The sequence below is a fragment of the Pinus tabuliformis genome, chromosome 7 (genome assembly GCF_031772625.1).
Source record: "Pinus tabuliformis cultivar Carrire ecotype Pingquan chromosome 7, CPIR1, whole genome shotgun sequence".
Lineage (NCBI taxonomy): Eukaryota > Viridiplantae > Streptophyta > Pinopsida > Pinales > Pinaceae > Pinus > Pinus tabuliformis.
The window spans coordinates 1758534987-1758552041 of NC_142293.1; the positions used below are offsets into that span (position 1 = coordinate 1758534987).

General features: G+C 32.3%; 1 protein-coding gene and 1 pseudogene across 1 annotated transcript in view; one reads left to right on the forward strand and one right to left on the reverse strand.

Annotated features, from left to right (window-relative positions):
• The first annotated feature begins 5878 nt into the window (after positions 1-5878).
• LOC149255387 (long-chain-alcohol oxidase FAO4A-like) overlaps positions 5879-17055 on the forward strand; it is a 93796-nt gene continuing 82619 nt past the window's right edge. Inside the window, 2 exon segments of the mRNA XM_089460472.1 lie at positions 5879-6318; positions 7570-7839. Of these exon segments, the coding sequence (XP_089316598.1) occupies positions 6037-6318; positions 7570-7839 (552 nt within the window). The 5' untranslated portion in view covers positions 5879-6036.
• On the reverse strand, positions 8392-11754 carry LOC149255388 (UDP-glucuronic acid decarboxylase 4-like; annotated as a pseudogene).

The window sequence follows — 17055 nt, forward strand, 5'->3', positions numbered from 1 at the left end:
TATATAATAGGAATTCAATCCTTAAATTTCCATATTCGCAGGCTCTCCCTGGAGGGAGTCAAACCCATATGGGCTCTGATACCAACATAAAAATTTGAGGAAAAGACATAGGAGACAAATTTCACACACAATAATATTTGTATCTGTTATGCAACCAGCTCACAAAATAGAAGAAAATATAGATCAACGACTTCAAAATAAGCCTCTTCGAGGGGGAAGCCTCCTTTACATTACACAAATGAACAATTATTGGATTATTCAAATGACAAAACCTCCTTTCTGTATATAGGAGTCTAAGCGGTCACAATAAATGAGATTCGACACAACAATAATAACATAAGGGCATAACAATAACAATAGTGGGATTGTATGGGGCACAATAATAACAATATGGAGACAACAGGTGCACACCAATAACAATAAGGGGCTACAATGAAAATAGTAATGGGGGAATCACTAGTATTATAAGGACCTAACATATCCCTCTCCTTCAAAAAAGTGTTTTCCTCAACGCTTGAGTAGTTTTGGATGCTTATGTATAAAATTATCATCCTCCCATGTGGAATCTTCAATGAGTAGGTTCTTCCACTTGATGAGATACTCTGAAATTGATCAATTTCGTAGTTGTAGAGTTATTGTTTCTGTGACTACTTAAGGTTCCAATATGATTTTTCCTTCCTCGTCAAGTTCTGGCAATCTTTTTCGACCTGAGCGCTTGTCACATATAACCTTATCTAAGCATGAAACATGGAAAATTGGGTGCACTCGGGAAGATGCAGGAAGCTCCAATTTGTATTCCATAGTACCAATCTTTTGCAACACCTTGTACGAACCATAATACTTTAGTGATAATTTATTATGCTTCTTAGCTTGCTTGAGGGACATTTGTTTGTATGGTTGTAGTCGTAGAAATACCCAGTCGCCTACATCAAAACTTATTTTGCTGCAATGTTGATTTGCATGTTGTTTCATTCTATGCTGCGCCAAAGTGAGGTTATCCTTTAAGAGTTGGAGAACCTATTTTTGATGCTTGATGTGATCTTCCATTGGTTGAACCTTAGAATTTTCTCTTAAATATGTTTTGATGCATGGTGGATGATATCCATAAAGTACCATAAATGAGGTCATTTTTGCTGCAGTATGAAAGGAGGTGTTATACCACCAATCAGCCAGAGAAAACCACTTGACCCATTGTGTTTGTTTATCAGATACAAAGAAACGAACATATCCTTCCAAACATTTTTTCACTATCTTAGTTTTCCCATCAGATTGAAGATGATAAGATGAGTTATGAGCTAACTGAGTACCTAGACAAGAAAATAGTTCAGTCCAAAAATTTCCAGTGAAAATGGGATCTCTGTTGCTTATAATAATCTTTGGGTTTCCATGTAGCTTTTGAATTGTTTCCATAAATGCAATAGCAACTGTATTGGCTTTAAATGGATGAGATAATGTGCAAAAATGTGCATACTTGGTAAGTTTATCAACTACCACCATGATGACACTCTTTCCTTCGGACTTGGGTAAACCTGTCATAAAATCCATTGAACACTCCTCCCAAAATTCACTTGGAATGGATAAAGGCTGTAACACACTCGGGGTCTTAATTATCTCAACTTTATTTTGTTGGCAAACCAAACATTCTGCCACAAACTTTTGAATATCAGATTTAAGGTCATCCCAAAAAAATTCCTTTTGAGTCCTCTTTCCAATGCCACAAGTCTTATCAAGATTGGATTTTCCAAGAAAGTGTTATGCTCAATCTCCCACAATGACCTGATTATAGATTGGTTCAGTAGAGAAAACTTGTACGAAGTGCCACATGCCTGACCTTAGAAATCCAAAATTACAGAGATACAATAGATTCAATATCGAGCTCTGATACCAAATGTTATCCAACCAACTCACAAAATAGAAGAAAAGATAGATCAACGACTTCAAAATAAGCCTCTTCGAGGGGGAAACCTCCTTTTGTACGAAGTGCCACATGCCTGACCTTAGAAATCCAAAATTACAGAGATACAATAGATTCAATATCGAGCTCTGATACTAAATGTTATCCAACCAACTCACAAAATAGAAGAAAAGATAGATCAACGACTTCAAAATAAACCTCTTCGAGGGGGGAACTCCTTTACATTACACAAATGAATAATTCTTGTATTGTTCAAATGACAAAACCTCCTTTCTATATATAGGAGTCTAATGGGTCACAATATAATCAAAGCTGCCATAACAATAATAATATAAGTTCATAACAATAATAATAGTGGACTAATATGGGGCACAATAATAACAATATGGGGACAAAAAGGGCACAACAATAACAATAAGGGGTTACAATGACAATAGTAATGAGGGAATCAATAGTACTATATGGACCTAACAATATCTTACATTCAAAACCAAATTACATCCCACATATATAGTGCTTATAATATCCAACCAATTCTGAACAAGGAGATTGCTTGTTGAGAAAATATATCAACCAACCAACCAACAAACCAAATCCACCTATATATTAATATAAGCATTATTTCCAATTTATTAAAGAAACATACATTCATCTAATAGATACATGAGACCAAGTTAAGCTTAACTAACAATTAAAAGTAATTAGATTAGTGATAAATGATTAGGATATTAATATAAATTTAAATTATTTTAATTAAAAATCTAAAATTTAAAAATATTTAAGTAATCAAATTTTCCCCAATTTATATAAAATAATTGTATATTACATATATTAAAAAATATAAATACTATATTTTTTATACTTCTAAAAAAAGTGTTTACCGCATTAATATTTTTTATTCACTTACTTTTGTTTATTTCTTTAATATAATATTAATTTTATTTCTTTGGCTATGTGGAATAAAACATAGTTGTATTTCACTTTTCCATGTAAAAAGTTGACATTGAATAGAAATTGAAATTTGCATGCTCATTGAAATTAATAATTATGTATATGTAAAGTTACATGTATACTAAAATTGACGTAATTGGAAATTGATATTTACATTGAAATCAATAAATTGGTTTTAGTGTATATGTATTGATTTTACTTTACATATTTTATCATTGTGTTACTCTATTTATTTTCAACTTATTTGTCATTTATCTCTTGAAGTATACTTATGAATTATACTATCTATGTTCTAAATTTAAAGTGATCATATTCATCTCAAATATATACATATGCATAATATTGATTATCTACAAGTTGTGTTACTATATGAAAAACTAAAGAAGATAGATTGGCATTGATCTTTCTCGATATTACTCTCTATAATTTCAACCTATTTTTCAACATGTTGAGGAAAGTGAGTAAATTTCAAGTGAATAAATTTATCTTGGAATTTTTTTATGGAGAAAACATTTGTAATTTCATTCATAATAAACTGATGAAGTTACATTTTGCATATACACTACAAAAGTATATTCTTGAAAAACCCTATTAACAACTTTACATTTTTATCCCTAGAGGATAAGAAAATAGAGCATGTATCATCCAGAAAGCTCTAGCTCAGAGGGAGAAATATTAATTGCCTGCACAACAGGGATATATCAAAAGAAAAACCATTTAAGTTCAACCATCTATGAGAGAAAAATAGATACATAGAGGTATCTGTAGCAAAACAAAGAATCCAAACCCTCCAAAAAAAACTATCGATTTGATGTTCCCCTGTACAATTATAATAAAGGAAAATCGTCATATAAGGCATAAAAAAACCCGCATACGCACAATAGGACAACTCTAGAATCCATACATGGGACACTAGCAAGCAAGCCTATCGGCCAAACCACGAGCAATGAAAAAACAAGCACAAAACAGGCATATAAAGTGATGTGGCGACATCTAAAGCATTGAAACAACTTCATGGCAAACAACAAAAAATTGCACTCGTTGATAACCCACAAAATTTATACACAAGCTACTCAGAATGAGACGACTACAACGACAGACAACGCCAGGAATAGGCAGGCCATCTGAAATGTCAGGCACAAAAGAGGCGACATCGTCTGCAACATAAAAAAAAATCACCAAAAACCCAGACAACGATCCAAGTAGGATACACACCAACAAGGTGATGGTGGCAATGGCTTCAGACCAGGTGAAAACACAACACAAAATCCAACATAAACACCATTACAACCGGATTGGATGGCCCAAACTAGGATTTAATGGTGGCTAGGGTTTCCCGAGTTGCTCCTCCAAGCACCATCCAAATTTGATATTAGACATATGCATAATGTTGATTATTTATAAAGTATGACACTTTAATAAAAATATATTGTCATTAATCCTCTCTATACTTTCAATCAATTAATTCAAGTAAATAAATTTCAAATCATTATATTAAACATATACATAATATTAATCATTTATAAATTTTGTATAATCATTTATAAATAAATCTAAATCCATTTTAAACACAAATTTATCGAGTGAAAAAATTAAAAAATAAATATTAAAAAATTTAATTCCTCAACCCTCATTAAAAACTAAAACTAATCTACATTATATATAGATATTTTCTAATATCATTCTTTTATATATATATATATATATTAAAAGTAATGAAAAATACGTCGTATGGGTGGAAAAGGTAAACATAATATGTTGCTGCTTTAACTGAACTAATGTGGAGATATCCATGGCCATTAGAAAACACAACTGAAACTAGTTGGGCATAACTTTTCCACTATTGAAGGGCATAGCTTTAAGGAAATCCTCATGCGAAGAAAAACCCATCATGCACAAAACACATGAACGATGGGATCGAAGTAAATGAATAAATCAATTAAAAAAGTGACAGCAAGGGGTGTATGTCACATCAAGAAGGTTTACTTTAATCTGGTTGATTTTTTTGAAATTATTTATTAAATTTCATTATATTTGTGAGCATATTATTTTGAAAGGGCTAGATTTAATGGCCAAAAGTAAGAGTAGTGGTCTTATATGTAGTTGCATGTGCATATAAGTAGACAAAGCCCACTTCATATTAAATGGTTTAATTTTCTTAGTTGTTAGGTTTAACTTTTAGGGGACATGTTGTAATTGTGATTTTGGTAGCATTTATGAAATGATTATATTGCAATTGATTTTTTTTGGTTGTATTTATTATGTTGTAGTTGATATTTTGGTAGTATTTATGAAATAGTTATGTTGTAATTGGTTTGTTGGTAGCATCTATTAAATAGTTATATTGTAATTGGTATTTTGGTAGTATTTATGAAATAGTTATGTTGCAATTGGCCTTTTGGTAGCATTTACTAAATAATTATGTTGTAATTGGCATTTTGGTAACATTTATGAAATAGTTATGTTGCAATTGGTCCTTTGGTAGCATTTACTAAATAGATATGTTGTAATTAGCATTTTAGTAACATTTATGAAATAGTTATGTTGCAATTGACCCTTTGGTAGTATTTACTAAATAGTTATATTTAGTGTAATAAACATGACATGTTGTAATTGGCTTTGTAGTAACATTTATAAAATAGTGATTTTATAATTGATTTTTTGTTAACATTTATGAAATAATTATAATTAATACAACAATAAGGTGACAAATTTAGTTTAAATTTTAATTCCAAAAAAAATTCATCATTTAAATTATATTTTTCAATATAAATTTAACTTAGTTGAATATTTGAAATAAATTTAGCTTCATAAAAAAAAGGCACAACAAAAGGACTTCTACGTGGACAGAGAGGGAAGGAAAGCTAAAATTTCTGCATACAAGCATGAAGTCAAAACAGTATTATTCGTTAAAAAGTGAGAAACACATGATGGATGCCATGGAAAACCGTAGAGAAAGTGAGATATTGATGTGATAGACAAGCTACCTGTTGTAATGCTCCAGTTGGGTTGTTCACGAAGGTCTTGTGATAACTTTCAAGGAAATTAATTAAAGTTCATGCCTTCTGCCCTCCATAAATTCTTTGTGCTCCCTCTGTGTTTGATCCATACCAACAACTTCCTGCAACTCTAAGCGACCTGTTAATGATTATCAGTTCCAGTGGATTCTAATGGATCTCAACGGGAAAACTGACGAGGGAAATTCGGAAGATGTAGCAGTGGACTTGAGTCAGTCAGACACCGGTGTCCATGATCTCCTCAGAGGTGGCAGACCTAATTACAAGAACAGCATGTTTTCAGAATCTCAGATGGAAGCTTTGACTGCTCTCTGTGATACTCTTGTGCCTTCGCTGGATTTGGATGGAATCTCAAACGGTAATAATGCGCAGGAAAATGATGAACTTCGATCCTTTTATAGAAATTCTGCATCTTCTGCTGGAATTCCTGAACATGTAAGATATTTATTCATCTAATGTTATAAACTTAATAATAATTTTTATTCATCTAATGTTATAAATCCGCGGTGCCTATTTGGTAGACTATAGAAAAGTAAATGCTGGCTGACATGCTAAGCATTTACGTTTAGCCCTCTATCTCCATGTTGCTATCTCGATTCTCGTGCTGTGAGAGAGGGCGAAAGGTAAATGCCTGGCATGTCAGCCAGCATTTACTTTTCTATAGTCTAAGAAATAGGAGTTTCCTTATAAACTCAATAATTGGTTTATTGTCTTTCTCTATTATTCTTGACTATGTAAAATATTTATTGTAGTTCCATAAATGCAATAACTCAATGATTGATTTATTGTCTTTCTATATTCAATAAACACAATTAAAAACCAATAAATGAATCATTATATTGTAGATTAGATTCGACAATGAATTGCAATCTACCTGAAGTAAATTCACTGCATACAAAAGATATCTATGAATCTAAGCTTGGATAAAGAAAACTGTACCCATTATGCAAAAAAATGGATTTGAAATTCAAGTGCTTCTTTTCTGGTTTTGAACTACTGTAAATTTTGAAATATCTAAGAATCTGATAGTGAGAAAAAAAAGTTCAAACAATTAACTTTTTTCCTCCAGTCAAGAAAGGGGTCAAACAGTTAACTTCTTTCCTCCTGTCAGATTTCAAGATAATCCAGAAATCTGCAAGGATACCCTTTTTTCTGGTGAGTTAAAGTAATTAGATAAAACTACTTCCTTCATGCTCCAATCCATCCATGGGCATGTTAGATAGATTTAGGATAATCCAGAAATCTGCAAGGATACCCTTTTTTTCTGGTGAGTTAAAGTAATTAGATAAAACTACTTCCTTCATGCTCCAATCCATCCATGGGCATGTTAGATAGATTTAGGAATAGATCTAACTGTTGTAAAACAAAAAAATACTTAAACCCAAAGAGAGGATAATTGAGCTGAGATTAGCTGGTTGGGAAGTTTAATTGATAGTCCGTGTATAAATTATGAAATTCAGAGTTCAAATTTTCATCCATCAAGTTGAAAAAATAATAGACGGAATGAACATGAAACTGTGGATGACGGAATGAACATGAAACTGTGGATAATCTGGATCATACCACTGCAAAAAACTACCACAGAAACTTAAAATCTAACATGAAGTGAAATTATTATAGTGTATATATTAAAGTTTGGCATTCAAATTTTTGGGTTTTTTTTAATTCAGTTGTTTTTTAAAACAGCTTGCAGGATATATATCCGAACGCTTAATGCATGCAGCTGTGGGTCTGATGAAGTTGTCTCTGTGGCTTTTATCTACATGGTTTGGGACATTTATCTTGTGTGGCAGATTGTCTCTGTGTAGTCATTTCCCATTTTTCCAGAGGTTTTCTCAGATTTTACCGCACAGGAGGGAGGAAATTCTGCTTTCCTGGTCACACAGCTACTGGTATCTCTTTCGTCTTCTGTTCAACGGAATGAAGTTCCTGTGCTGCCTTGCTTTCTACACAAAGGTGCGAATTAAGAAATCCCGTCCCTTCATGTTCTTCTGTCATTATTTGCTTTAAGAATACCATCCCTCCATGTTTTGCTTTAGGGTGTGCATGCTGGTAATGCTAAAGAAAATGCAAAACAAAAAACATAATAGAATTTGTTACCCTCCCATCTCATTCAGCCTTGTGACTTTATCAAAAGCGCTGAATTTGCACTTTGGTTGAGGCATCTAGGCTTTTGGGTATCTAACACAAGCCTTGAATTTGCACTCTGATTGAGGCATTTAGACTTTTGGATATTAAAAGCTTTAGATTTATAAGGTTTTTATTTTGATGGTAAATTTGAGAAATAATTTTTTTTTTATGGATAGTAATGAGGTCAAATAATTAATCTAGTTTTTATTTGGATTGTAAATTTTGGAAATATTTTTGATAAACAATCATGAAGTCAAACAAGTAATCTTATTGCCGTCCATCTAATTCTGCTATATTTTCTGAATTTACAATTTAGATAAGGCAAAAATGAAGCCCACTGATACCCATCTAATTTTGAGATCTTCTGGAATCTGAAATCTAAAATAAGTTCATTAAAATTTTCTCCTGATTATCAGATTTTGCCTCAATCCTAAATCTGCAATCAAAATAAATTATCAATTTTACACTTAATTATCAATAGATTTAATCTACCCATTATCATTATTATAATATGTATTTTTTGGGTTATAATGTGATTTTTCTTTATTTAAAATTTAGTAGAGCCCAAACTCTATATTACCTCAAAACCATTAAAAATTTAGTTTAATTTATTTTTTCTTAAAATTAGTTTGGTAATAATTTAATTTAAATTTTTTATTTATAAAAAAAAAAAAAATTAGATTATAAATTTTTTATTTATAAAAAATGTATTTAGATTATAAGTTATAAATATAGAATAAATATATTTTCTTTAAAACTAATTTTATAATAAAATAATAATTTAAATATAATTAAATTATAAATTATAAATCTAATTTAATTTATGATATTTTTGTATAAATTATAAATATAATATGCTATCTTTGTACGAAAAAAAAAAGATAAAAATGAGACTTGAATTGAAAAGGAGGAGTTATAGCTCACAGGTGAGTACTGCACCTGGAGACTGCACTCAAACAAAGAGAACTCTCTCCGTACACTCTCTTTCCATCAAATGAGCAATTACATCATTAAGTACATTGTAGAAATCTCGAAGTTGCAACCAAACTCCTAAACTCTAGGAACAAATCCTAAACTAAGGAGATACATTACAACTTGTGTAACCATTTCTCCATTAATACAAAATAATATTAATTATTTTCAACTCCCCCCCTTAATGGAGAAAGGATTATCCTGAACTCTTACCATCCCTCTAAACAATTCAAACTTTACACGCCCAAGAGGCTTAGTAAAAATATCAGCCATGTTATCACAAGTTTTACAATATTCAACACATATCTCTTTTGACAATAGTTTCTCTCGATGAAGTAGAGCTACAGTGCTCTGCTTTTTGCTGCTCCATGCTATGACCCCGGATCCAATGCTGAATGCGTAACTTGTGATAGATCTTCGATCATCCAAGTTACCTGCCCAATCGGAATCTGAAAAACCTGCTAGAATAACATCAGAAGTGTCAGTGTACAAAATGCCATAATTACTAGTACCACTAAGATACCTCAACACACTTTTTGCTGCGACCCAGTGACTTTCGAGTGGTTTTGACATGAACTAGCTCAACACATTAACAGAATATGCCAAATCTGGTCTAGTTGTAGTCAGATATATCAAACTGCCAACTAGTTGTCTGTACATGGTTGCATCCACCTCTTTAGTACCGTCGTCACTGCTCAACTTTAAGTTCTGCTGTAATGGTGTTGCTGCTGATCTGCACTGCTCTATTCTGAGCCTTTCCAGCAAGCTTCTGGCATACTTCCCTTGAGTAAGAAAGGTTTGTCCAGAGTCTTTCCATCTCATACACTTGTGACATCTGATTTCTTTGATCAGATTGTTAGCATTCCCTGTTATGATCATATCATCTACATACAAAGAAATCAAAATAATTTGCCTCTGTTTATTAAACTTGGTATACAGATTTGGATCATTCAAGCTCCTATGAAAGCCATGCTGTACAAAAAATGAGTCAATTTTCTCATACCATGACCTGGGTGCCTGTTTTAAACCATAAAATACCTTTTTCAATTTACACACAAGATGTTCCCGCCCATTTCTCACAAAACCTTCAGGCTGTACTAAATAAATTTCTTCCTTCAAGTCACCATTCAGAAATGCAGACTTAACATCTAGCTGGTGTAGCTGTCATTTGTGTTTTGTTGCTAAGGAAATTAGTATTCTAATGGTGTTTAATTTGGCTACAGGGGCAAAGGTGTCATCGAAATCTATTCCCTCTTGCTGTGAGTAACCCTTTGCTACCAGTCTAGCTTTAAGTTTCTCTATACTCCCATCTGCATTTATTTTTTGTTTATATAGCCATTTGCATCCTATGGGGGTTTTACCTTCAGGCAATTCAACCAAATCCCAAGTATGGTTTCTGTTTATTGATTCTATTTCCTCATACATTGCAACCCTCCATGCATCATATTTACTTGCTTCCTCATAATTTGCAGGTTCTACAATGTTTAAAAACTTTGACATTAATGCACAGTCTTTCAATTTAGAAGGTAATCGAGTATTCCTACTTGATCTCCTTGGTAGGGGACTTACCTCAAATCTGTCTATTTCAGCCTTTTCTGGGCTTGCATTATTGATTACATTTCCTGTTACTCCTTCTTCTTGTTTCTGCTCATGCTCTTCATCTTCCTCACTGTTTTCTTCCATTAGCAATGGAATGTCCCAATCACTGTTAGAGTCATCCTTTCCTTCTTCAACCTGTTCTAGTTCTAACATTGTAAATTCCCCAGGATTCCCAAGATTGAAAGGACCAACATGTTCGCCCTCCATAAGTTGCATAAGGCCTTCAACCAGATCAGAAACGAACTGGAAGCTCCGTGTCTGTTTCCCATTTCCATAGACTGTCAAAGGCTCCTTGCGCAAAGCCTGAGCAACAAAATTACTTGCAACCCGACCATCATCAAGGCACATTCGCAGACCGTATGTATTGAAAATTCGAGCAATCCGAACCTCAACATTTGCTCCCATAGTCAGAGTTTCGGCTGTTCTCTTACCCTCATCATAGCAACTGTGGACTCCGATGGGATTAACATTGCCCCAGTAAGCTTCAGTTTGAGGATGTTCAAGAGGATCTCCATAAACCTCACTAGTACTTGTAAGCAGAAAATGTGCCCCAACACGCTTGGCAAGTCTGAGTATGTTCAAGATTCCCACATCATTAGTTTTGATAGTCTTCACAGGATTGTGTTTGTAATGCACAGGGGAAGCGTGGCAAGCCAAATGTTAGATTTGATCAACCTCCAACAATATGGGTTCCACAACATCATGCCTTATCCATTCAAACCTCGGATTGCCAAAATGATGCAAATCATTCTCCTTCCTTCCTGTGAAGAAATTGTCGACAACAATAACACTATCACCTCTTGCCATGAGCCTATCAAGTAGATGACTGCCAACAAAGCCAGCTCCACCCATCACGACAACTCGTAGGGACTTTCTCTTCAAACCTAGGGGAACTTTAGCCTCTGAATTCACCATCGAACCCGAATGATACTAAGCAAAATGAGAAACAGGAGTCTCATAAACAACCCGATGAGGTTTGTCGGGCACAAACCTTCCATTTTCATTAACATTAGAAGCCAGAAAACCAAGCTGAAGGATAAAGAAATTCGATGCGATGGCGATTCCTATCAAAATAAATAGCAGCCGCTACTCCCTGAGCAAATAATCTACTGGCCTGATAATAAACCACGTCTTTTCTAGCTTAAGAGAGTACTCATCACTGTTATTCATATTGGACTGATAAATTTTTTGATCCTCTGATGAATAAGTCTTCAATGAGCCACCACCGGGCAAGTTCGATCTTTTGCCACCAAAGAGATCAGGAACTCCAATGTGCCACCACCGGGCAAATCCGATATGCTACCACCGAACAGATCAGGAACTCCAATGCGCCACCACCGGGAAAATCTGATCTGCTACCACCGAACAGATCAGGAACTCCAATGCGCCACCACCAGGCAAGTCCGATCTGCTGCCACCGAACAGATCAGGAACTCCAATGCACCACCACTGGGCAAATCCGATCTGCTACCACCGAACAGATCAGGAACTCCAATGCGCCACCACCGGGCAAATCCAATCTGTTGCCACCGAGTAGATCAGGAACTCCAATGCGCCACCACCAGGCAACTCCGATCTGCTGCCACCGAGTAGATTAGGAACTTCAATGCACCACCCACGGGCAACTCCGATCTGCTACCACCGAACAAATTTGAAATTTCAAGGTGCCACCACCGGGCAAGGTCGATCTGCAAAAATTGCATATTTTCAACAAAAAAAAGAGGTTGGCGCTTCTCGACAGTGAAATACCCATGCCAAAAACAAAACCGACGCGTCCTACGAAATTGGCGCGATTAACGCTTGATTTTCCGCGCCAATAGCACTTTCTGGCACGCTGGCGCTACTATCTCTCTCAAAACCACACCAAATGGCGCGACTGTTCCTTAATAAACAACACCAACCCTTCGTTCTGCTCAAAAATGGTGCGACTGTTCGCGACAAAACCGCGCCAACCCTATTTTCCGCTCAGAGATGATCAGCCATTTGAGACCTGTCTTCAGGTGTTACTGCAGTCCACCTGATTCTACGAATGCTTCTGTACACTCCACCGCCACTACAGTTCTATAATCAATGATGCATCCTAAAAAAAAATTAAGGCTATCCCTACTCTGTGCTCTGATACCAAGATAAAAATCAGACTTGAATTGAAAAAGAAGGAGTCACAGCTCACAGGTGAGTATTGCACCTGGAAACTGCACTCAAACAAAGAGAACTCTCTCTGTGCACTCTCCTTCCATCAAATGAGCAATTACATCATTAAGTACATTGTAGAAATCTGGAAGTTGCAACCAAACTCCTAAACTCTAGGAACAAATCCTAAACTAAGGAGATACATTACAACTTGTGTAACCATTTCTCCATTAATACAAAATAATATTAATTATTTTCAACTAAAAATGACTTTCCCACTCCATAGTTTAAATTTTATATATACTATGTTTTTTAATAAATATTAATATATATGTAAAATTTTATTATTTTTAATTATGCTTTTTAATTTAAAATAAGATATTATATAAAAATAATAAATTTAATGTAAAGTAAATAATGAGCATAGGAATAAAATCTTAAATCAAACTAAATAATTCGTTTCTCTAGGTCTGATAGACCAAAGTTTGGTCTCAGTGGACGTGAACCACCACCATTATCATCATAATAGATAATGAACTATATATATATATATATATATATATATATATATATATATATATATAGACACACACACACACACACACATATATATTTGTTTGTTAAGTTGTTTTTCCTTGTGGGTTAAGGAGAGGCATCTAAGTCGTCAAAGTCACTCGAGGACCCAGAGGTATCTAAGTGGGCAAAGTCATTGCGTTAAAGCCCTAGGATCACACCAGACGTGGGTCAAACCAACCCTTAGCTCACTCTATTTTTGAGCATGTCTCATCTCTCTAGCAAAGGGCACAATCACTCCCTTAAAGTTTGATCCTGATCCTGGGTCACCTTACTAAAATCCTAGGTCATGAAGTTTGATCATGAGTCACCTTGCTAACTAGGCCCATCCTCAATAAATTGTGCTAGAAAAACTTAACATATAAAAAATAAATATAATATTAAACATTAATTTTCTAATAAATTAATATTGATTATATTTTAATAAAAAAAATTATTATATTTCAAATTTTAATTATAAAATATAAAATTACAACTTTGTTTCACATTGACCTTAATACATAACTCTAATGTTCAAATTTACCATTAAAATAAACCCACAACCTCATACCTAAAATACATATAATGCATACTTCTGATTTTGCATTTTATTTATTTTTAATCCCTCTATGGAAACTCAATTTTACCCTGATATATGTCTCCATATTTATATGACTGCACTCAACTGTCTTGACTGAAGTATAGAGATTTTTGTTCAAAGTTCGTAGTTATGTCATTACATGCCTGAAAAGCATTACACAATTCTTAAAATTATGTCAAAAAAATTCCACAATTTATAAGAATTAAATTTGAATATCTAACAAAATCTCTAACTGGTAATTATGTTTGAGACTTAGATTTAGGGTAGTGTTTCTAATAATAAATAATATATAATAAGTTAATAATGAATTTAATGGTTTTTCATTCTATTTTAAATATTTCATTATTTTTATTAACAAATTATTAATTTACTATATAATGTTTATTATTTGTTATGAGAAATACTTATCTCTTTTAATATTGTTTTTGTTTGGTTAAGATTTAGTCTTTTTATTTATTAAGTGAAAATTTGCTTTCTTATGGACTACCAATAAATCATTCTAAATGATATGGTTTTCTTTAAATAACATTAACGAGTCAAATTACATTAATAATTACAAATAACTTTACTCATTGTTAATTTGATAACTAAATTATAATAAATTTTTCCACTATTAAAAACACTCATTTTTCTATAAAAATTAATATTAAAATATAAACCATAAATACATATAGTTTTTTATTAAAACACTTTCCTTTATAAAATTGATGTTAAAATATAAATAATGGAAACGTGTCATTATTGCCGACCAGGTCCCACGAAAGTAGCGAAAACAATAAAGATTATCCACTCCTGGGAAAATAAATTAAAACGGTGAGGTGAAAAGTTGGAGTGGTGTACTACGCAACCGACATTTCAAAATATTGAATAAAATCTTATACGATCTGATTGTCGAACTTTGTCGACCTTTCAAATTTGGAAACAACAAAATTGTCAAAGTAGGATACGGAAATTTCTATTAAATAGAGGGTGGCTATCACAGGAATGTTGGCCTTAAAAGCCATGTAGAAAATCTGTCATGAGAGCTAATAATATAGTGTATTTATGGAATTGAGTTTGGCAGATATAAAAGCAAATTATTTTTTCACTTTTTCTTTAAAATGGAAAAATTTATTATAGTTTAGTTGTGAGGATAATTATTTCTAGTTGTTATTTATAAATATAGGTTGATTTATCACGTTATTTAAAGAACACTATTATATCTGGAATAATTCGTTGGTTGTCCGTAAGGGGGTAGGCGTTCATTTTTACTAGAGGTCTTACCACTCCATCTGGAATAGCCCGCTGGTGATCTGTAAGGGGACATGCGTTCACTCTTGCTAGAGGTCTTTGGGTCTTGGGTCGTTAACATTTTTCCTTAGGTCCGAGGAAAACGAGCTCTTAGCCAAGCAAAAATATTTTTAGGGCATACTCTCCTTTTAGAGGTCTTTGGGTCTTGGGTCGTTAACATGTTTCCTTAGGTCCGAGGAAAACAAGCTCTTAGCCAAACAAAAATAGTTTTAACGCATACTCCAAGCCGTATATTCTCAATTATTTAAATTATTAATCCATAATCAAAATACATAATTGAAATAAACCATCAGATATAATTTAACTATAAGTCAATTAATATGAAATTTCAAATTTCAAAGTTTTTAGATTAATTAGTATTTTTGAAAAAAAAACATAAATAAATATCTAAAATCATTACAAAATCTAAATATGCAACTAATCTAATTACAATTTTTTTAATAAAATAAATAAATAAACCATATAATATTCTAACCAAATTTTAAGTCTTACTCATAAAACATGTATCCTATTTATCCTGTAATACCTTATAGAAACCTTATTCCTGGTTAAGTTAAATTTCCAGTTTAATTTGCATTCATGTTATTTTGTAAATACCTTATAGAAACCTTATTCCTGGTTAAGTTAAAGTTCCAATTTAATTTGCATTCATGTTATTTTGTCATAGCTATTTCAAGCTAATTGCCTCGTAGAGTTTTCTCGCCTTATTGATTCTTGTCACATTCAAAAGCAAAATCATTTCTCTTAATTAAAGAAGGATTTCCGGAATCTCACTAATGAGGTCAATCATGCCAACGTTAAGTTTGCTTTATGTCATTTTTTTGATAGCTACTTCAAGCTATTTTGTCTCATAAAGTTTTCCACGCATGGTTGTCCTTAATTCTAGTCACTCTCATCAGAAAATTAATGCCTTTTAATTATTAAAGGAAGGTTGCTAGTTTCCATTTACTATTTTCTCTTAAAGCAATTAACATAAATTATATTGGATTTTTTGATGAATTTTATCAAAAGAATATGTAATGAGGTTTATTTGGTTAATTATGTAATTAGGATAGTAATTTTATTAACATAAATTATATTGGATTTTTTTTATGAATTTTATTAAAAGAATATGTAATGAGGTTTATTTGGTTAATTATGTAATTAGGAGGGTATTTTTATATTGATAAGAGATTAATCTGATATTTAGGAGAGGTCTTAGTTGTTAAATTTCTAGATATTTCTGGAATCTGCAATTGACAAAAATTTAGAGCATTTACAACTCTAAATCTGATGAGTTATATATATATATATATATATATATATATATATATAGATATTTGATTGTATAAATATCTATAAAACACTTTTTTTGGTAAATGAATTATATTATATAGAAATTTATTGAAGTAAAATTTCATATATATATATATATATATTTACAAAATATCTTTTTTCATAAATATATAGAAATATTTTTGTAAATATACTAAAATAACTTTCTTTAAGTATCTATAATTTTATTCTTATAAATACACATGTTAAATAAAATATATAATTTCATTAACAAAACACCATTTCCATCTTTGGAGGATCATACAATTGATGATATAGTATGTGAAAATGTAACAATTTGACTATCTATTCTTTAAATGAAAATAATGTATTAATAAAAAACTTGGTCAAATATCAATTTATTTAAAATGAATGAGATTGAAAATAATAATAATAAAATATGGATATAGAAACTTAGTTGCATGTACCAAAACAATAACTTTCAACAATCATCATCTTGAACATAAATAATTTCACAAAACTCTTAAAATAAAAATAATCACAAATTCTTCTACTCCATCCCATGCCAAAAATAATAGTTATCAACAACCAACATATTTGTGTTGAAGCCTTGAAAATCTTTG